A 21789-nucleotide genomic window follows, 5' to 3' on the forward strand; every position below is an offset into this window, starting at 1 on the left:
ACAGATGTCATGCCATAGGTATAAGAGTGGATTACAGGAAGACTTGTAAGCTCAATCTAACAAATGCATGAGACTTCAATACATCCTACGAGTTTCTGCATCTGATATTTTACCATGAAGGTGGATACAGTAGAGAGGCAACCTAATTGCTTCTGTAAGTGTCTATATTTTCATTAACCCGACAGATAATGTACCACAAAAACCATCAGCAAGACCTGTCAAAACATAGCAGGACATCAGGGACATTGGAACCCCCGATTGCAACAAGGATATAACTGCCAGAACAATAGATGCTATGATGTTAGCGGCGAAGGTGCCAATCGGAAAAACCCCTCCTCTCCACAAATTAAGGAATGATAATTGCCAGCGTAAAAGAGCGCCAATAGGAGCAAACACACAAGCAAATGCAAGCTCCCGCTGACCCTGTGCAAATACACTCGCAAAGATAACGCCCAACCAACAGAGGATGCCGAAAGCTATGATTCCGAAGTCTAGCCTCGCCAAGGACTGTAGAGAAAATCCGGCCGGAACTATACGTAATTTTGCTGGAGAACGGCCCTGCAGTATCCAAGCCTTGTAGAGTTTACCAATATGGTAACCAAAGACGACGCCATTGAGAGACATGGCCAATGTCACCAACAATTGGGAGATGGCCGCCAGGACGTTCTTCCCGGTCGAATGGGGATCTCCATCGTAGTTCGCAAAAGCTTTGAAGATCCCTAATTGCCATGAAGAGAACGTTGTAATGGATCCACAAAGTCCACTTGAGATTCCACCAACGAGCGGAAGGTACACTGCAGACAAACTTGGCTTGATTTCAGCGACGAAACCCATAATCACACAGCCTACCCACTGGGCGTAAAGCAGACCAAATATAGGCGCGCCAGGATATGTTTCAAGTCGTTGTAAGCCAATGCGAATCAGAAGACCAGCAATTGAAAAAGGAATGATCAACGCTGCAACGGGCCATTTGTTTTCGAATACAGCGAGTGAACTGTCAGACGTCTGCTTTGGCGATAATGGAGGTCTGTCGCTTGCAGTTTGCGAAATATTGCTGTACACAGCCTCGACAGTATTGTCAAGATTAACTCGGCGATTCACGTTAGGTATTACATCGAGGTTGGTAGTCGAGCTGTACACAGATTGTTGAGTTACATCGTCATCATCAGTTGAAGGAGCAGCATTGGGAATGTTTGCCATAGCCGAAGAAGGGCAGCCCATTTTCTGTGGAGCTGTAGTTGTTCAGAAAATTTTTGGTTCCGGAAGGACTGCATATCGCTTGAAACAAAACACCAATGTCTAAGATCGACAATTATAATGATTGAACGTATACGTATGTGCCCATGCCTGTAAATGGGTCCTAAAAGTTTTTGAAGTCTATGGCACTTCGTTCTAAATGTGATTACCTCTTTCTAATTGTTTGTGAAGCCAAAATCATCTATTTGTTATCCAAACCAACTTTCATCTGTATTGACTTGCTGTTGTGAGGGCTGACTACCCGCGAACTACGCTATGTCCGCTAGTAATAAAACGATTACTGCTGTAAAGCTTTGTATGCATGGCTTTGAATTGCCTCACGCAACGAAAAACTGACAAAGTGCTATCTGTACGCCATCACTCCAGGCAATGAGATGTTGGAATATCGAGAAGGGGTTGTGTACGAGCTCAGTTATGTGCAGAACAAACCAAGTGGTGGGATCGCTTGCGTAATCGTTGGTAGATAATGGTCAGCTGATGGCGCTGTTCCTGTTCCCCCTCTCTATTATGTTGAGAAATTGGGTATTGACCATGGATACAAAGTGGTCCAAAGTAGCAGTAACTCAGGATGAGGGGGATGAATGGTATAACAATATGCTAATATATTGGTACTATGGATATCCAATGACATTCTTCAGTTTTAAAGTAACGAGGCTAATCGCCATATTTCGGGATTTCTATAAGCTGTCCTTACCAGAAGACCTGCGCGTACCACTTCATTGCCGTTATACCTGATCTACCTTCAGGCGTGAATTGTCATTCGATTTTACGCAGTCAAATTAGGCAGCTAAAGAAGAGAATTTCATCCATCGACGAAATATAATGCACCAGCCATTTGTGCGGATGATCATGATGGACGGGTAGTCGAGCTCCTAAATATGTCTTTGCGTGCCTGAGTATGATATATAACCAACGTTCGGTCAATGATGAAGAAAGCAAGCTTCAGGTGGTACTCAAGTAAAAAGATATGCATTACGGTAAGGAATAGAGACATTGCAGGTGCAAAGTATGGTCAGTCCATTTGTTTATCGTTATTGTGGAGCCTTAAAAGAAAAAACGCACAATTGTTTTCAATGAATACCGTACGTTGATGCTACAAAAGCCAGGCTCGTGTTAACTTACGCGTGACGAGCATAGTGAGTAATGCTTTCGTTATTCACGAACGCGATGTGTCAATCAATTACAATTCGTACAAAATATCCTCCATTATCGGAATATACCAATATGACGCTATCCCATCTATTACACCTGGGAGTATGTGGTAAACAAAAAATAGTTCTGGCTTCTCAAGAAGTGACGATATTTTAGACTTTTAAGATTAAAGTTCTTGACCACGCCATTAGCTACAGATACTGTAACATAATCGATACATACCATCGCTTTCCTTGCTCAGTAATTCAGCTGTTCAAACTGATAAAACTTGTAGCCGTTTTTCTTCTGTCCGTATTGAGCACCGCTAATTTTGTAAGATCGATAATGTTTCTCGCTTTTCTGATTTGGAAACGTCCAAGGCTTGGTTGTGGAGATTGATTGCTTGTGATTCGCTTGTATAAATATTGTAATGTGTGTACATCGTAAAGTGGATGAAGCTTTTGTGTATACGCTTGTTTGGTAAAGTGCTTTCAATGGATTTTTGCAAAACTACAGATCAGTTCCAAATTTAGAAAGAACATTTGCTGATAATGTCTCCTTTTGTTGGTCATACTCATGAATAATCTGGGGATCTCACGTTGTCCTCCACCATTGTAATATGTTCAGACGTCCAATAGGGCCTACAACAGATGTGTCCACATATACAATATCACCAAGCATAATTTGTCATCTGCTTGAATTGATGTTTACCTGTTTTTTAAACGTATAACAATTTGCCAAGCATCAAATTTTGGCATAACAGTCAGTAGTTTATGAAATGCTCCGTTTTTATGTGCCTGAATGCCAGTCGGTCGCACAGAGCTACAGGTTTCTTCTCCGACAGACTCACCTATGAGAAACCAATGAAGTAAGCTGTGTTTGATGCTGTAACACAAATATTAATATGATAACTCTGGGTCTACCTCCATGCTAAGACTTAATTCGTATGGATTTCCCTCATCTAAATCGCCTGAAGAATCATTGAATTTTTTGCGGTCTAGAAACTGTATTGTTTCGTTATATCTGTCGATGCAGAAACGGATGCAGCGCTGCTTGATGAGTCATGGACATGCTCAACTGCGTGTAAAGCCCTGCACAAGATTGATTAGCTTCCAGAAGGAAGCAAATGCGTCCAACTTACTTTTGCCATATCATGTATCTCCAGAAGTTATGGTTCAATAAGGTTCCACACAAAGTTCTCTAACCAAATCATACGGCTTAATGCGGCCTTATCATGCAAAAAAAACAACAACCAAAAACTGCTCTTAATGAAAACATGACCTAAACATGGTGTAAAAAAGTCATATCTTCCACGAAAAAAATGGGTTACTCGATTGTTTACGATTGGCGATAAGTTACATGCCGTTTAATCTGGTTAAAGTAAAGTCGGAAGGTTCTATCTTCTCCCTGACAATTTGCTGCAGTCAATTTAATGAGGCTAATTGGATGACACCCAAGTTTTCTGCCATAAATGCCAATATCCAAAATTATCTTACCACAGCACTGTAACCGGCCATATGTTGGAGAACGCGTTGCTTGCACTTGCTACTAGCCTGGCGCCGCATCCTCTGCATAATTTGTGAATACACAAAATTGTGCTGTACTCATCATTTCAAGAGATTGTGCGTGCCCACGGTTTGATCAACCTCAGTGTGGAGCTCACCCTCGTCAGCTGTTCGTGACACTTTTAATTTGAAGACATCTCAACAACCCTGCGCTTCTATGTGATACCTCTGTCAACTAGCTCTTCGATTATCAACATCAGAATATCCATTCCGGGAATAGGAACCCGATGTCTCTCTATGCAGGGAGCATGCTTTATTGTATATTGATTATCTCCTGGGCCCACAGAAAAATCCCTGTCCGATTTGCTCTCGGACTCTATCAGAATATGATCATGGGAAAATATAAACACGTACTGCAGAAATAGATGGGAGCGCGTATAATCAGAAAGCAAAGATGTGTCTAAATAGCGCTTCGTTGTTGAGCACGTGTCCATACTCAACAAAATTGGCTTCACATGCAATAGATTTCAAAGGGATATTGCAAGGAATCGTTCTTGGTTCAATCCTTTCGAATATCAACATAAAACTAACTTCATGTAAATCGTCTGAACACAGGCATACGGTCCACGGCGCATAGTTGATGTTCTCTTTACTTTGTCTGCTCTTTCTGATGCTTGCCGTGCTCGACTTTTACGGCATTAGCATGTGCGGCTGCTTTAAAAAATTGCGAGAACGATATTGTACTTTTTCAAACGAGTTTGAATAAGCAGCAGCACAAAGGTAGTTAAACAATAATGAAGACTTGTTAAAAGTCCCTTCAGAGAAAAAGGAAAAGCAATGCAGAAAGTGACATTCTTGCTACTGTGGCTGCATTTGACTGCCATGGTTACGAAGACCCAAACAGAGAAGGAAGCTCATCTCAAACACCTGAAACTGGTGCTGAGTGACACAGACTATGATCTTTGTACGATGTTGGTCACCGGTGCCACTGACACTGGAGTAATATGACTTCCATCGGAATACTGAAGAATAAGGGTGGTGTGCAGGCCTCTTTCAAGATTTTTGCTCGCAGGCAATAACGTACTGTAAGCATACAGTGATAACATCTTCATCCAGAAATTAAGCTCTGAAACGTTTGTAGGTCTGTTTACGTTCGCTTGAGGTTATTCTTCGCCCTTTTTCTTCATAGTTACTGACTCAAAAGCCCAACCGGGAACAGTGAACCAAATTCTTCCAGTTCTAGTCTTGCTCAATGAACATGTTTAGAATAAATTAGCGTGATTACTTTTACGCTTGGTGCAGCCATGGTCCAAAACCGTGTTCACCGTGTTGGATTCCTATTGGACCATTTTATTTGACTTTCAATGCGATGCTCGAAGCCGGCGATCAACATCGAGCGGGTTTCGGCCTTTAGGAACAGCCAGATTCCGCTGGGTTTCCGCAGTCGTCTTAATAGGTATATAAGCTGTCGTGCGAATTTCTCATGCATGTTTAGCTTCGTTGATTTTAATTGATTAGTTTTCATTTAATTTTTCGTCGACTACTCTTCTTTTGTAATGGATCATTTCGTATGCATTATTACCGGCGCCAACTCTTTAAGTGGTATTGGGTAAACATATTAAGAAATTTAAGCATTGGCGCGATTATGCTAAATGAGTGACAGCCGCGCAACGGCGTATGAGTTTGCCAAACGCAAACCACAGGCTATTTACGTCGTCGACCTTTTCGACGACAATCTCGCCGAGTTAGCTAACGACATTACCGGTCGAGGGGTTGAATGCATTCCAAAAAAAATGGATGCTTCATGTGATGAAGAGATTCAGAACGTCATTGAAGAAGTTCTACAAAAGTACGGACGGCTGGACGTTTTCTTTGCTAATGCTGGCGTGGCAATTCCAGGAGCACTGGAAGAAGAAACTCGTGAGAAATTCCTGTCTACCATGACCATCAATGCTTGGAGGTAAGTTCTCACCACTAGTTGAGATAAATAATACAGCTGACGGCACACCAGTGTTTTTGCTGCCATTAAATATGCCTCCATTGCCATGGAGAAAGTGTCGGCTACCAAGAAACAAGGCGGAGGATCCATCATCGCTACTGCATCCGGTATGCAAAACCTGCATAGTCTGACGCAAAAGAGTTTTAGATTGATAAATGTTCTGTGTAGTGGCTGGTGTTCGATCAGGTGCTGGACCAATGTCCTATTCAGCGTCCAAGGCAGCGCAAGTATTCTTATAATGGCATTTAATCAGTAATACACTACTGATTTCATATCTAGTGTCATCAATATAGTGCAGTCAGCAGCATGGAGATTAAGAGGCAAAAATATCCGTGTCAACGCCATTTGTCCAGTAATTTGCTCATCGTGCTTCATTCCCTGGTTCTACTGATGCTTATCGAATTTTATTATCAGGGTATCATCGAGACCGCAATGACTGATAAAGTTTTGGGTATAATCCAGCGCGATGATGCAATGACATCAAATGCCGAGAAATCGACCGCATTGGGACGTTATGGACAAGCTTCTGAGGTAACTCCATAAAAATATTCACATTCCATGGCATTGCTAATCTGGGACACCTGTTTTAGATTGCCAATATGGTTACCTTTCTCGCAAGCAGCGAAGCATCTTATATAACAGGACAAGACATCAAGGTCGATGGCGGTTTAACAGCAGCTCTCCCTCATGTACCTATCCTTGCGTACTGCTAAATCACTTTCAAAGTTCCCGTATAATACAATATCGCTGATCTCCTTTATTCCTCTCAATACACGATATGATGATAACAAGCATCTTCACAGCTTCCAAGTTTTCGCAGATAAGGTCAATACTGCCACCTGCAATTGCAATGAAATTGCCAGTCATCGTATTATCATCGCAAATTTGATAATGATCGATCTTAAGTGTCAAGAGTTGTGCTTTGTCTTCACACTTTTCCCTCCATAGTATCTGGATCCAATTAAGCGCAGACAATGCTATTTTTGTGAAATAGATCAAGAAGAATTCGGTGTAAGGTCTGCTCCCGCGAGTAATGCAACCTATGCTTTTGGTTCCTTGTATGGTCAATGTAACAATGTGCCGTAGATAATTTAAATAAGCTTTTCTATACTACTTATGCAGAAACATCTGTAATAGCGTATGTGGAATTATAACAGAGCGGTCCAAAAGCGCCAAATAACTTTTTAATACTCATCCGTCCGATGATATATGACTATAGCTCCTCTGGAGGTTTTTCCGGATCAAGGCATAAGATAGCAATAAATGTGTCCATAATTGCTATGTATTACCCTGAGTTTTCGGCATATGACAAAATTAAACGTAAAAGCTCGTATTATTCACAGGCAGGAGGATCGAGCAATACAGCTAGAACAATAAAAGGTACAATACAGCTCTGTAGCCCCCTCCCCATTCCCCAAAGAAAAATAGCAGAAATGCGATTACGAAGTCTGCCCAAAAAATTGGATAACAGAGCATGATGGCCTCCGGTGTTTCGATACCATTAATCTTTTTAACATAAATGAAAGATGAAGTCGTCGATACGATCAAGCCACATTTAAACCCGGCAAACGCGTGAAAAAGATCAACAGTAGCATTGGTCTAACTCAGAAGTAGATTTTCATCAAGAACGATGCGAGGCGTCCCGTGACAAAATATTTGAGAGACCTGTTCCAAGTGAACCAATGTATAGTTTGGAGAAGGAAAAAGCATCCTGCTAACGACGACAGGAAATCGCGGAGATGGCTTGGCACAAGCACCTGCTTGCAACGAGAAGCATCCTGTTGCTTCTTCCTTTCCGCATTTGTAGTTGCAACGTCTTCTAAAGCTGTATATCACGAGTTTCCGAATACAGCGCAACTTTGCGGAGGTTGTTTAATGCATGAAGATGAAGTTCAATAGTCCAGGGAATGTTATTTCCAGATAAACTACTGTCGGTTGTCGGTCTAGCTCAACAACTCAATAGAAATGAAGGTAAGAAATGAATATCACAGCATGCTCTACTCTAGAATCTATCTCTATAATATGTATTGGACAACCCATAGCCTACTAGCATATCTTACAAAGCCGATCCACCATAAGTGTAACGACCCCAAGGAAATGGGTTGTACTCAGGTACACCTTGTGCATTAACCTTCGGCGCAGCGTCAAGAATCAATTCATGGAATTCAACATCAAGAAAACAGCCAAACTTGTATCCGACGTCGTGGAACTTTCCTGCAAGCACAAACTTGTGTTTTCCGAAAAGACCAAGAGAGGCAGCGTTGTCGGCAGTTACTGAAGCTAAAACCAAACAGTTCAGCTATTCTGTATATGCGAATCCCTCCTTGTAATCCATACCAATAATGCTGCGCAATCTCATTTCTTGAGCAATTCGAATCATTTCCGATAAGAGTACTTTTCCAAGACCTTGACGATGATGACTTTTGTGAATATAAAGGGAGATTTCGGCAGATCTAAAATAGGAAGGTTCTTTAGAGCGATGACAGTGGAAGTATGTCATTTGGTGTCGGCTTACAAGCAATAAGCAGGCTTAGATCGGAAGACACCTAAAGAGCAATAAGCAATAGTTTGTTCGGTGCTCTTTTCGACTGCTACAATAACGGGATAGCCGAGCTGCTTGCTGTCACTGAACCAAGACTGACGGTCTTGAAGCGGAATGGGATCGTATAAGAACAACGCAGTCGAATTCAAAACCTGCTCGTTGTAAATATCCAAAATGGCAGGCAAATCTTCTTCTGTGGCTTCTCGGATAGAATAACGCTCCAAAGGGTCTGTCTTTGTCATGGCAAATAGGTGATGTAGTGTGAAAGAACACCTTTGCAGCTGTATGAAACTCAGGTCGATCATTTCACTAAAAGCAGTCAAAGTCCGATCTCCGGAGATGAATTACTGAATAGGACAGCCAATAAAGAGCTTTTTGGAAAAAGGTGATGATGACAAGCTTTTCTCTTCTGTTGAGTCGTTATTTGGTTTAGGCTAGATAATTTAAGACAGCTGGTCGCTGAATAATATGTTCCTTTTGAAGGTAGCTAATAGGCCATCATTTTAATTGCTTTACTTGCAGCCAAGTGTGATTTATCGTGACAATGAGGTTTTCCAATCAAAGATTGTTCATGTTTCACTGCATCGCCCGATTTCTGATCCCGAATTGAGAGGCATCCATTACAGCTGTCATTCTCTTGGTCAAAACTCTGTATAGATGAGTGAAAATGCCCAATAAGCATTTTCTTTTCGAATATCACCCCACTCATTCAAATATCTCCAGTATTCAACAGATATACCAATAAATTCGGTTTTTCATCCCTTTCGGCTTTGTACTATTTGAGCGAAGTATACACAAATTTGACACTACTCCTCAGGGTGCGGGCAAGTTTGGGGAGTCATGATCCATCCTTTTTTGGTAATTCCCTGTTTTGGAGTATCCCGATTTTTTTTTTCTGCGGTGAGTTTGTGCGACCCCGAAAGCTTGCTTTGAACGCGACATGCTGGGATCATGAGCGTAGAGGATTTTGGATTTCCCTATGTGCCGTATTCTATTCAAAATGAGTTCATGGTGGCTTTATATGATACCTTATCCAAGGGGAAAATCGGTATCTTTGAAAGTCCAACCGGCACGGTACGCTTGTATATGAATCCCAACGCTCGATCCTGTCACTGACGATCGCCCCTCTTAGGGAAAATCATTGAGTTTGATCTGTGGTTCACTTGCATGGCTAACCAAGCTCGACAACGAAACAAAAGAGTCTACTGCGGAAACGGCCAATGCAGGTAAGCCCGTTTTTTTTCGCTCGGAAATCGATCGATCCAAAAGCACTCAAGCTTGCCTAGCCGACGATGAACCGGACTGGCTAAAATCGTTCCCGGCGAACGATGATCTGTTGAATAGCAGACAAGCAAGAGATCGTCAGAGAGAAGATTTACGTCAGCGAATTCAGAGAGTCCGCATGGCGCAGCAAACGGGCAATCATCTTTTGTGTACACATCAGAAATCCATGCGTTTCAAACGCCCAAAGAAGGTAAGTTGACCGTAATGCCAATGTATCCAACAACTAAACCATTCACAGGATTCTCCAGCCGCGAAAAACGCAAAAGATGAAGCATTTCTCTTGGATAACTACGACAGCGACGAGGAGGAGCCGCCGTACCCTGTAAACCAGAGCTCTCGACGGAACGAGGGACACCTGTCAAAGGAAGTGCAAAGCTTATTAGCGAGGTACAGTATCATCATTCGAGAAAAAGTGGAAAGAGGTCATTCTCTGACATGACACTAGATTGGAATCGAAAAGCACAACTGCAAATGACAATAGAGAGGACCTACCAGCAGAAGAAGATGTGCTTGCAGAAACCAAGGTATTGCCAAATAACATCTGCCATGTATATGCCATTGACTTTTTTTTTCGTCTAGATTTTTTATGCTTCCCGAACACACTCGCAATTAGCACAATTTGCGCACGAGATCAAGAAAACAAAGTATGCAGACGAGATCAGAGTCCTGTCTCTTGGATCTAGACAAGGCCTTTGCATCAATGAAAAAGTACAAAAATTGAAAAACCTTAATCGAATGAATGAGGCTTGCCTGGAAATGCAGGGACAAAGTTCGTGCTAAAAAGATGAAGAAATTATTCTGGACAACATACTTACGGTGCTTTTAGGTGATCCTGACAAGAAGTGCCAATATTTACCGTCCTCTTTGCAACAGTCAAAATGGAATGAGTTTCGTGATCATGCGCTGGTAATACTGAATTCGATTCGAATAATGCCACCGTAACTCCAGAATTTACTTTATTTTCCAGGCCGATGTTCATGATATTGAAGATTTGGGAAATATTGGCAAGCATTTGAGTACATGTCCGTATTATGGTACCCGACAAACACTGCCCCCTTCGCAAGTGAGTTTGATAGAACGATGTCGCCTTTCAGTACCAATTCTAAACAAGTTGAATAGCTGGTGGTTCTCCCGTATCAACATTTACTTCACGCCAACACAAGAGAGTCTTTAGGCATCGAATTGAAAGGAAACGTTGTCATCATCGATGAAGCACACAACTTGATTGACACCATCAACTCTATCCATACAGTGACGTTATCGTTATCACAAATGCGAATGGCCTTTTCCCAATTACGAATGTACTTACAACGATACAAAACGCGGCTTCTCGGCAAGAACGTTGTATACATACAGCAAATCATGAACATTATCAAAATGATGGCACAGGCATTGCAGCCGGCGGAGAAACGGGATCAAATACTGCGTGTCAATGATTTTGTGCACCAGATTGGTATCGACCACATAAACATGTTCAAAATTCAAAAGTATTTGAAAGAAAGCAAGCTTGCACGGAAGCTGAATGGATTTGTCGATTACGTGCGTGAAGAAGAAAATCAACGCCTGCAAAATGAGACATCCCATGGTCAGACCCAGGGAACCGGCTCAGCTTCCAAAGTATCCCATACCTCGACGGGCGTACCCATTTTAACACAAGTAGAATCTTTTGTTATGGCTCTTGTCAATCCGGACGCAGACGGTCGCATCGTATTGAATGTTACAGGACAAGAAGCTTCGGAACCTTTCATAAAGTATATGCTCTTAAACCCGGCTGAAGCATTTAAGCCGATCGTCGATCAAGCGCGCAGCATTATACTTGCCGGTGGAACCATGCAACCAGTAAGTGCCATTGTTTCGATCAATGAACATCTTAATTGCGCTATATGGTCAACGTCTCATTTTGTAAAGATCTCCGATTTTACGCGTACGCTTTTATACGAGATTCCTGCTGAGCGCTTGAACCAATTTTCCTGTGGACATATCATCCCTTCGACGAATCTACTGACTTTAGCCGTAGACGAGGGACCTAGAGGTGGACCGCTTTTATTTAACTTTACCAATCGACAGAATATGCAAATGGTACAGTGAATATTCGGAGCACGCTGTAACGGAATATACTCACCAATATCTCGATACAGATAGATGAGACCGGTCAAATGATCATCAACTTTTGCAATATCATCCCGGATGGCGTGGTCTGCTTTTTCCCCAGTTTCTCATACCTTGAATTGGTGTTTAAACGCTGGTCTAGTGCCGATAGCGGTCATATTTTGCAGCGGATAGAAAAAAAGAAAAAGGTGAGTTGGGCGTTTCCCGTGAGTTTTTGTCATTTTCTGACCATCGTATCTTTCCTTGATTAGGTGTTCAAGGAACCCAAAGAATCGAACATGGTAGAAGCTACCTTGCGGGACTACAGTCTGCAAATTGAATCGAAATCTGTATGTTTGTTTACTGGCCTGCATCAAATTTATGCCTTCATTTACTGAATTCTCTCTTAGTCGTCTGGATCACAAACGGGCGCACTGTTATTGTGCGTGGTCAATGGAAAGATGTCGGAAGGGATCAATTTCTCTGATCAGCTGGGAAGGTGAGCATATGGAACAATATCATTAGATACAAAATGCTTAATGTCTTCACAGAGGTATTATCATGGTCGGGTTACCTTTTGGTAATAAGGATTCCCTGGAATTACGCGAAAAAATCAAGTTTGCTTCAGAGCATTTGGTACGTTCCCCTGCATAACCTAGACCGCGTATGAAATTAAGCAAATTCTTTTTTTATTTCATTTTTCAAGCGTGAAGGAGAAGTAAACGGCGCTGCTGCCGGTCAGGATTACTACGAGAATCTTTGTATGCGCGGTGTAAACCAGTCAATTGGTAAGAGCTCAGTGGTCGCAAACATCGTGCGGTAGATATTAATACATCGTGCATAGGACGCGCTATTCGTCATAAAAATGACTACGCGGTGATTGTGTTGCTGGATAAACGCTACTCGACAGGACGAATACGTAACAAACTGCCCGGCTGGATTGGCACCCATGTTGATCATTGTACAAAGTTCGGTCACGCCATTGCCAAAAGTGCCCGCTTCTTCAAAGATAAAAAAATTGGTTGAAATTCGGGCATATTTGACATGCGATAATTGAAATAGAAAATCTTAAGCTGGATGGACAACAAGTGCATGTTGCCCTATGTATGATAATTTGGAGAAAAGGACAGCAGATAAGGCCCCATTGGAAAATTATTCGCTGCACCGCACATATAAGAGTGATGATCGAGAACCCGACGACTGTATGCTCTGAATTTGACTTTATTAAGTGGCCTTCAAAGCGAGGTTTATTTTTCTTCGGTTTCAGAGTATCAGCTTTAAAAAGGAAGGGTGGTGAGACAAACAAGAGTTGAAGGTCGTTAAGTGTGCCCGCTACGGTATTGTTGTGTTGATCCAATCAGTGCTTGATATTTTCGCAGCTAGCGACAGAGAAGTTTCTGTTGTTTTCTCGTGCTTCATTAATAACAATGACTCAATGAGAGATGTCTTATGTATTTCTAAACTGGATCCATATTTCTCCAAAACGGGACAAAATGCTCTTCAGGGGGATGCAAAATAATAAAAAAACTTGGTGCGAGCCAAAATTTAAACTGTTATCATTGGCTTCTTCAGAATAAGGAAATGTAAACCTTGTATCTTGAGCTTTTCAGGCCAGACAAAAGGCATTCGTTCACCGGTCTTCACAAATCCCATCTTCTGATACCATGCTAGAATGTCTTGACGATTCTCCAACACCTGAATGACCGCATTTTCGTACCCAAGTTGCTCCATTTTCTGCAAGGCTGCCGATAAAAGTTTGCCTCCAATACCGCGAGACTGATGAGCAGGACTGACGGAGAATAAGCCGATTTCAGCTTCGGTGCCTCCATTGCAGGGTTGAATCTGAATGGTGCCCACAACCAATTCTTCCCCATGATCACTACGTTCAAAAGCATACATCAAAAAGTTGGGCTTTCCGTTACATCGCACAGCATTTTCAATGTCTTCTACGCTGGCTCGGTCACCCTTGACCATATCCTTTTCCGTTGTCCAACCACCTGCAAGGTCACAGAAACAAGGTTAGTCCTCAAAGAACGCTTCATATTCTCAATAGGGCATAGCATACCTTCAGATCGATAAGCATCATTGACCACTCGATGCACGGTGGCATTATGTTTGAGATCATCCAGCACAACTTCTCGCACGTATATCGGTCGTAGCGTAGCCGTTACCATGGTTTTAAAGAAGCCCTGAGCTTTTTTTTTCCCACTCATCAATATTTTTTGGAAGACGAACCATCGTGGTTGGTGAAAAATTCAATTCCGTTCGGCGTTCATTTTTCATCCAACCAACCAGCAAAAAGAACGGCAAGCGAGTCCGACAGTGGTCTGAGAAGATCACAAGTTATCAGATCGATGGAGATCACACACATGTAACAAACGCTTTCGGTCAGGCTTGGCACACATTTTGTAATATATCGTATTTCTAAATGTTGGAGATGGGTGGAGGCATATTGTGGGAAACTTTACTTCTTACAGTATATCCATGTGGAACCACATGTTATGGATTGTCGTATGATCACGGCTTCCATCGCCCATGTCAATACGGTGGTCATGGTTTTATCGAAGCCAAGAATGATCTGAACAAAACCCACCCTTCTTTAATGGCATGATGGGATCGTACATTGGATATATGGTTTCTTCGACTGGACTCGATAATGCGAAATTCCGATCTTACCGCTTCAACATATTATACAGCTCAATCTTGTTAAATGCTCTACTTGTATTTGATTTATAGTATGAGACAGGAAAAGAGGAGGGAAATAAGTATACAAACGGATGTCATAGTTCTGATCACAGATATTATTGCCGTAATCTGTAAGATCCATGAGCAAAACTAATAGGAATGAGCTGGCCTAATTCAGCTCGTGCGTGCACTTCCAAAGTACTAGCATTGAGTACCAATAGGAACGACGTGTCCCGGATAGCGTCCATAACAACACTGACAAGCACGCCTTCATCTTCCGCGACCTCTTCGTCAGAGTTAGCAGGTGAACGAGGGATAAACAAAGGTTCGCTTGGATAACAATGCTCTTCATGCCAAGATGCAATAATAGACTTATTTTGAACATCCTGCAACACTATGTTTTAGGATAATTGATCATCAAAAATAAATATCCCCATAAGCACTTACCGTCTTGACAATACTGTCCCAAATTTCGCCGTCCCTTATGGAACTCGAAGCTGAGAATCCCAAACTGTACATGTAGGAATATTTCCGCAGATGATAGTATGGATTGATTTGCGGTAATTCCAGTGAAGGTTGGACCAATTTTTCATACGAAGCCACCGTCATCCAAGCATACCATTTGTTGGTATCAACGGCACGATTCTTTGTTTCCTTTTCCGATTTTCGTATATAGCTCCACATGGACGAAATGCGAGATGTGACGGTAGATGCAGATGACAAGGATGTGCTGTTGGCTAAATAGGTGGCGTGTTCTTCTTCAACGCTAGGAAGCAAATATCGTCGCACTTCGGACGGCATTAATCGAGGAGGATTCATGTTGTTCGGGTTTCGCAGACTTTCGGTGGTCAGCTGATGAAGAATGGTGTCGTCGGGATAGCAAACTATATCCACAAACACATTATTATTTTCGTCTTCAAAGGCATTAACATGATGAAGGCTAACAAATCAAAAAACCATGAGAAAGCTGATTGAACGAGAGCACAACTGCCATACGAACCCAAAGCAAGGATCAGATCGGTAAATAGATATGGTTTGGCCGGTTTCTCTCGAAATGACGTAGAATAAAGTAGGCTCGGTCTTGGAGAAAGAGAATGAGTCCAAAATACTTTCGTTCCACGTAAACTTGACAGCACCGCTATTGACCAACATGGGGAAGATGGTCTATCCAGGTAACAAGTAGGTTTAGAAAAAGGAAATTCACCAAGCAACACACATGCCAATTACCAGAATAATATAGTTTGAAGTGAGCGCAAAGCTATTCACAAAGGCCGGAGGTGCAACCACTGAAGCAACCAGCGACCCTTTTATGTTCTGCTCGTTTAGCGAAAAGAAATTGTATCGGGTGGAGTTGTAGCCGATATCCATGGTAAAGTTGATGTATTCTTTCGTTTTTGGATCAAATCTTCCATTCGGACAAGAACTGTAACCCTTGAATTGTGGGTTAATCTGATCCCACGATAACAATCGAGTCGGCTTCAGATCAAACGGATCGAGTTCTTGAAACTAACAATAAGTGTTGCATGAGAGACTGGAGTTTTCCGGGTGGTCGGCATAAACTTACATGATTGCTGCTGTTCTGTGCAAATAAACGTCCTTCCAGTCCCGGAATGTTGGGCAAGATGCGTGCGGCACAAGGTTCAGCATCGGGTTTGTTTAATTTCGTACCGGATCGGATAAATTTGGCGAGAATGGTTTGATTGCTATTGGTCTTGAACAAACTGGCGGGGTGAGAAGGAGCATAGCCATGATGATCGCGAATCTTATCGATAAGTCGGCGACTGGTAAGACGATTTCGATAGCTAATACTGTTACGCTGGCCGTTGAAATCGTATCGATTGACCAAAGGCAAACTATAAAGCCATGAGATTAATGTCGCTTAATTAACTGTTAACAGATGCGCAGACTTACCCATCGAACCAATGGCCAAAGGTAAATAGTGCCGAAGCACTCTGAAGCTGACCATCAATTTCTACCTTTCGGGTATACTTGATATCGTACGTTCCAGGACCGATGGTGAGCACTTCTCCAGTAAGCCAATCCGGCAACCGACCCGAAATAGTCAAATCGACGATCTGGCTGGTGTCCGTTGCATTGTGGAATCCCTAACATTCCTAAATGTTATCACACGACCGCCATGACGGTGATCTTGTCAGCGGAGCTTACTTTGCTGTGGCAAGTATTTCCACTTGCAGGTTTAACGTCCTCAGCCGTGGTGGTCGGTATAATAGGTGTATCCACATGACTGTTGTCTTCTTCATCCTCTAAGAGTGCGCTGTCTTGCTGTGCCCAAGGATTGCCGTCATTATAAGCGGAAGCATCGAGGGTCGATGTTTGTAATGGATGATCAGAAATAGGGCCATCTTCTTCCCAGGGGGTCGAGACGGTTTCCTTCTCTATATCCACATGGATGGTTGCGTCGGACGTTATAATATTGTCGACGGCCGCAGTATCTTGAGTAGCCATATCTTCTTTTTCCTTGGAATGCTGTTCGTGAAGCACGGTGCCTGCTGTATCGGACATTGAGGAACAAGAAAGTTTATCAAGTTTTGCCAAGGTCGTCGAACACTGGAAATTAAAGTTTTCAAATGACGCCAACGCCTTATAAAGATATCGTTTATGCAAAAAGAAATGTCGCCCTATTTGCGGATGCCTTATTGGCGCGACCCAGGGCACAAGTCCCTTGCCCATGATCCTACGGCTTTATCCGAGAGTAAATATCTTTCAGGAATATCAACTACTAACAGTGATCCCTCTTTTCACGATTGTGGAGTGTTTGGCAATAAAGGTCCTTTCTCATGAAGTGACTCTTTTGGCAGTGCTGTGTTGTACTACACCTTTGAACCTGCGATTATTGCAGCTTCACCATAGTAAACAAGCGATCAAGAACAAAGATTTTGATAGCATCACCCTCCAGTAGGAATGAATTGTTGACACTGCATAATTTGTTGAATCGAATGTAGACAATAAAAAAAACAAGCAATACATGCGTAATACATTGCCCAATGATTCATAATATAAGCCATAGCATGATTCTTATGTCCCTCGCCAAGCGTTAATGACTCTTATAAAAAATAGTTTAATGCTAGTGAGCAGCTATGTCAGAAAGGAATTTACCATTCGACTCAATGAATGAAACGCATGAAGTTTCGGAAACCGCGTCACAGAGTTTGTAGCACCCAATTATTCGGCTGGCACAATTGCAATCGTCCCAAAATGGCAGCTTGCGTTCTTGTTCATTAAGGATGGATGATTCCAAGCCGTCCGCACGGCCATCGGTGGACCGACGGCTATTTAATGGTCGATTCCTGATCTTTCTAGTGATACTATTGCTAATTACCGGGATTACATTTCTTCCTGGCACCATTCGCCCCGAATGTGAAACTACCGTGGACATTCCCTTGGATGGTCGACTTTCGAATGCCCGAGATTCTCTCGCTGATACCATGTTCGCAGAAGTGACGTTTCGAGATCTCAACGAGGAACATCGGGGAAATGTTCTCATTGCAACCATAGTGCAAGCCGATAGCCTAAAACATATGGAGCATTTTCTAAACTTGATCGAGCAACTGGCCTATCCGAATAATAACATCGACTTGGCCATCCTGGTTTTGGATCCTGCTCCCACCACCGTACATGCAGTTCGCTTATACGTAGAACGGGCCAATTTGCACGTATCAGTCGATCTGTACGCTAAAACGCTGGATGATGATTTAAAACTGGTCTTCCCAACCGAACAACCGGTGTACGAACTGGAGCCTCTCCAGCGTTCTGCCATGGCTCGAGCACGCAATTATCTTATCCAATCGGCACTAAAAGTTCATCATGATCACGTCTTGTGGCTCGATATCCATCTAGATGAGGTACCGGCAACCCTTCTTCAGGATCTCATTCAGCTCGATGTAGACATCGTCGTACCAAATACCATGATCCGATCCGGCGACAACGTTCTGGGATTCGACAGGCAGAACTGGCAAGAAACAGAAACATCACTATCGTTACAACATGAAGTGGCCGAAGATTTCATTTTTATGGAAGGTCAGTGAAAGAAAAATAATATGACTCCAATGTCCGTATTCACGAACTTTTTATGTATTTTCTCGACACAGGATGGTGGGAATTTGAAACACACAGATTACTCATGGTTGATATATCCAATGCCGCCGATCCGTTCCAAAAAGTCCAACTTGACGGTATCGGGTCCACATGTAGTTTAACCAAAGCTGAGATCCATCGTTCCGGTATATTATACGCACCATATCCATATCAGCATCAGTTGGACAGTGAAGCCATGGCCAAGATGGCGAAGGCAGCGGGTTATCAAGTGTACGGCTTGCCAGGATACATCATCTACTACTCGAATACCACCGTGTCATAATCTTAATTTTTTCTTTCAATTGCAACATGTATTACACGGTTCTGTTCAAGAAACCATGTGATGAATAAAAAGATAGAACAGTATCTACATAACAAGCTCATGTCATTGAGGCAGAGATTGCAACTGGGCTGAACGTGGGGAACCGGGTCTTTATACCGCGGATCACCTTGACGAACAAATCCGATGAAACTGGCATCCAATTTGAACGTCCCCAATTTCCAGTCCGAATTGCGTGTGCCATAACGATCAACAAGGCGCAAAGGACAAACGTTTGACTCGATCGGCCTTTTCCTACCTGTTCCAGTTTTCTCACATGGGCAACTTTCTGTTGCTATGTCGCGCGTGCGCAGGCCGTCGGCAATAAAAATCATGATTGTCCGTGACGCGAATAATCGATCGACTGGAGCTTACACTAAGCACATTGTGTACAACGAAGTATTTGCGAGCGAGCAGGTGGATCGTTGAGACGGATGTCATTCGCGCAGTGTGCTATGTTATATTGTTTCCTCATTTTTATATTTTATGTATTTACCCTTATGCTGTTGGTTTTATTATTCCTTTATATTTTACTGTATGTATTTTGTCTTATGCTCCTTTGCTTTCATCCTTTCCTATGATTTTTCAAGTTATTCTTCACCCTTATGTTTTACTGTATGCTTTTTGTCCTTATGTTCCTTTTGATTTTATCCTTATGCTATGTTTTTTCCAAGTAATGATTTTTTCTGCTCCTCACTTTGTGTACATATTGTTGTACCTCTGTCGTGGATGAAGAAAATGATCGTTATGTGGCGGTAGGTCAGGGGGGGAGGGGCAAGACCCCCGGGAAAAAAAGAAAAGAGACTGTGCTACTCTGTTGTCCATTGAATACGCAAAGATTTATGCGCACATCAACCGCTTATTGACAAAAGATTAAGAGTTAAGAAAATGGAAAATTAGCAATTTGTAAATCACATGATCTACACTAAGTTATCGGGACCTGTTAAACCTTTTTTTCATCTTTCAACCATGCCTCGCTGCCCACTTTCACGATAATAGGCGAAACAATCAGCAGCAAGATGCCGTTTGCACCAGTTGTGGTCAAACAGAGTATCGTCGTCTTTCGAATAAAAATGTGAGTAGAGCTCTTTTTGAAGAAAAGTGGTTGATGATACGACTGGCGTTCTTCTGTAGCATCATTCAATTTGTTGTTTTTTTTGTCAGTTATACTATATATGTCCTTTCATTCTCTTTCAATTTTCAATGAATCGAATAATACATAAGCAGACGTGCTTCGATCTATGAATTCATGCATCAGTGGGTGACTATTGTTTCATCCATGGAGAATCATATATTTTTGTCTTCTTATCTTTTTTCTTTTGCTTTTCTCTCTCTCTTTCCGTTTGCTTGATAAACCCTCACTATCATTGTATCAAGATCCCATCCGCATCCATTATCCAGACCATTCTTATCCCGTGTATATAACTTGGTTGAATCGACTACAATCCTCAAAAAGGTAAGGGTCGAGTGGTCCACCATCGATTTTGCTCCGGCAAAACAGACTCACCCCTCCTTTGCTTCCATCCTTCTTCCAGCTTCCGGTTTCCGTTTCTTTTCGCCTGACAAGTTCTGGATGCTACAAGTTGACGTTCTCTCGCCATCCATCCATCCATCCATCCATCTGGCGAAACTGGATGACGTCAAAGGTCATCGTTGGTGGTGTGACTCTCTCTTTCATCGGAAAAACGCTTACGTGTCCTCTTGATGTTCCTCTCCTTTGGATTGCTTCTCATGATATGGTATTCGAGATGTCTTCCCGATTATTGTATTTTGTAGTTCATAGTTTGTATTTTGTATTTTATATTTCATGTACATATTCTTTTCGCAGTCTTTTCCTCTTTTTTTCCCACAGGGTTTTTTAGGAGGTTTTTACTGACGCGACCATTGTTTTTTTATCATCATGTACTTTATTTGTTTCTTTCTTTTTATTCGGGGGACTCTCGATATCTGGAATCCAACTCGAAGTTACCGTCACTTCTGGCCACGTCAATATTTTTTGCCTGCTCAAGCTGACACCACCGATCCATCGCTTAACTGTCCCTGGAAGCAATTTTATTTTCCGCATCGAAGAAGAAGCTTACCTGGCGGTCCGTATTCATCGTTTTTTTTTGTCCGGTACACCATTTGCTTCAAAGGCAAGTCCAATTTCTTTTCATTTGCTATGATGTAATGAACGTATACTAATTCAAATTTTTTCAATGTCATATAACCCAAGTCGTGTCAAGCGATCAATGGCTATTGCAAACTCAAATAACAAAGGTAAAATATCTTGACGAAAATTTGAATCAATCAAAGAGCTTACTAACTCATTTTTTTAAATACCCAACATACCCACACATCTTTCTAGATCTATCATAGCCTGGGCGGGATGGAACTGAGGGGGGGAACCAGTGCTGCCCTGCGCGTGTTCAGAAACAAATCACGTTGCAACGTATGCCATAGGGTTGTCATTAATATACCGAAGTTCCGTCAAGAGTTCTCGCCCAGGTTATGCCGTGTATGCGTTAGGCTTTTTGTCTGACGAAAGTCGCTCAATGTAAGAGGGCGACCTCCGGTGGCAGGCGGCATCCATTGCACAGCGGGTGTACGGCTTGTTAAGAGTTAAGAAAACACAATCAAGCGAGACCTTTGGATACACAAATTCGAGTGCGGAGTTCTGAATATTGCAAATGGAGCATCCCATTCCAAACACATCTTTAATCAGTTACTATTCCCACTAGCCTCAGAGTAACAACAAACTACAGACCGAAAGAGCATAACTTTGTGATCTTTAAGATCAAGAGGCGCTACTAGTCTACATAATTAAAATCTTTGGGAAATTAGCGATTTTGTAAATCACATGATCTACACCAAGTTATCAGGGCCTGTTAAACATTATTTTTTT

The 21789-nt window shown here is 42.3% G+C and overlaps 7 protein-coding genes across 7 annotated transcripts; 3 read left to right on the forward strand and 4 right to left on the reverse strand.

The window, feature by feature from the left end:
- On the reverse strand, positions 1 to 1304 carry BYT42DRAFT_567242 (uncharacterized protein). Its single transcript, XM_051568071.1, has 2 exons — positions 114 to 1304; positions 1 to 56 (listed from the first exon to the last, which is right to left on the reverse strand). The coding sequence occupies exon 1, from the start codon at positions 1219 to 1221 to the stop codon at positions 163 to 165; it is 1059 nt and encodes a 352-aa protein (XP_051423403.1). The 5' UTR covers positions 1222 to 1304; the 3' UTR covers positions 1 to 56; positions 114 to 162.
- A 4027-nt stretch (positions 1305 to 5331) lies between these two features.
- On the forward strand, positions 5332 to 6958 carry BYT42DRAFT_567250 (NAD-binding protein). The gene is made up of 7 exons (XM_051568072.1): positions 5332 to 5502; positions 5557 to 5853; positions 5905 to 5999; positions 6061 to 6115; positions 6172 to 6244; positions 6307 to 6423; positions 6483 to 6958. Exons 1-7 carry the CDS (start codon positions 5450 to 5452, stop codon positions 6603 to 6605), a joined length of 813 nt encoding a protein of 270 aa, XP_051423404.1. The 5' UTR covers positions 5332 to 5449; the 3' UTR covers positions 6606 to 6958.
- A 990-nt stretch (positions 6959 to 7948) lies between these two features.
- Positions 7949 to 8676, reverse strand: BYT42DRAFT_496088 (acyl-CoA N-acyltransferase; the record flags this gene model as incomplete). The annotated part of the gene is made up of 3 exons (XM_051564398.1): positions 7949 to 8172; positions 8230 to 8345; positions 8408 to 8676. 3 exons carry the CDS (start codon positions 8674 to 8676, stop codon positions 7949 to 7951), a joined length of 609 nt encoding a protein of 202 aa, XP_051423405.1.
- Positions 8677 to 9347: 671 nt separating this feature from the next.
- On the forward strand, positions 9348 to 12946 carry BYT42DRAFT_567255 (ATP-dependent RNA helicase chl1). Its single transcript, XM_051568073.1, has 16 exons — positions 9348 to 9508; positions 9567 to 9660; positions 9721 to 9908; positions 9957 to 10105; positions 10164 to 10242; positions 10298 to 10487; positions 10545 to 10624; positions 10686 to 10781; positions 10838 to 11557; positions 11627 to 11797; positions 11857 to 12015; positions 12079 to 12156; positions 12217 to 12305; positions 12358 to 12442; positions 12513 to 12594; positions 12651 to 12946. Exons 1-16 carry the CDS (start codon positions 9386 to 9388, stop codon positions 12830 to 12832), a joined length of 2565 nt encoding a protein of 854 aa, XP_051423406.1. The 5' UTR covers positions 9348 to 9385; the 3' UTR covers positions 12833 to 12946.
- A 405-nt stretch (positions 12947 to 13351) lies between these two features.
- On the reverse strand, positions 13352 to 13980 carry BYT42DRAFT_545481 (acyl-CoA N-acyltransferase; the record flags this gene model as incomplete). Its single annotated transcript, XM_051565817.1, has 2 exons — positions 13352 to 13803; positions 13872 to 13980. The coding sequence occupies 2 exons, from the start codon at positions 13978 to 13980 to the stop codon at positions 13352 to 13354; spliced, it is 561 nt and encodes a 186-aa protein (XP_051423407.1).
- Positions 13981 to 14607: 627 nt separating this feature from the next.
- BYT42DRAFT_613399 (carotenoid oxygenase) lies at positions 14608 to 17014 on the reverse strand (the record flags this gene model as incomplete). The annotated part of the gene is made up of 7 exons (XM_051571729.1): positions 14608 to 14877; positions 14939 to 15431; positions 15492 to 15655; positions 15719 to 15997; positions 16056 to 16344; positions 16403 to 16596; positions 16658 to 17014. 7 exons carry the CDS (start codon positions 17012 to 17014, stop codon positions 14608 to 14610), a joined length of 2046 nt encoding a protein of 681 aa, XP_051423408.1.
- Positions 17015 to 17937: 923 nt separating this feature from the next.
- Positions 17938 to 18869, forward strand: BYT42DRAFT_496296 (uncharacterized protein; the record flags this gene model as incomplete). Its single annotated transcript, XM_051564413.1, has 2 exons — positions 17938 to 18529; positions 18601 to 18869. The coding sequence occupies 2 exons, from the start codon at positions 17938 to 17940 to the stop codon at positions 18867 to 18869; spliced, it is 861 nt and encodes a 286-aa protein (XP_051423409.1).
- Positions 18870 to 21789: the final 2920 nt, after the last annotated feature.

The sequence above is a fragment of the Radiomyces spectabilis genome (genome assembly GCF_025331425.1).
Source record: "Radiomyces spectabilis strain NRRL 2753 chromosome Unknown BYT42scaffold_6, whole genome shotgun sequence".
NCBI classification, from domain to species: domain Eukaryota; kingdom Fungi; phylum Mucoromycota; class Mucoromycetes; order Mucorales; family Radiomycetaceae; genus Radiomyces; species Radiomyces spectabilis.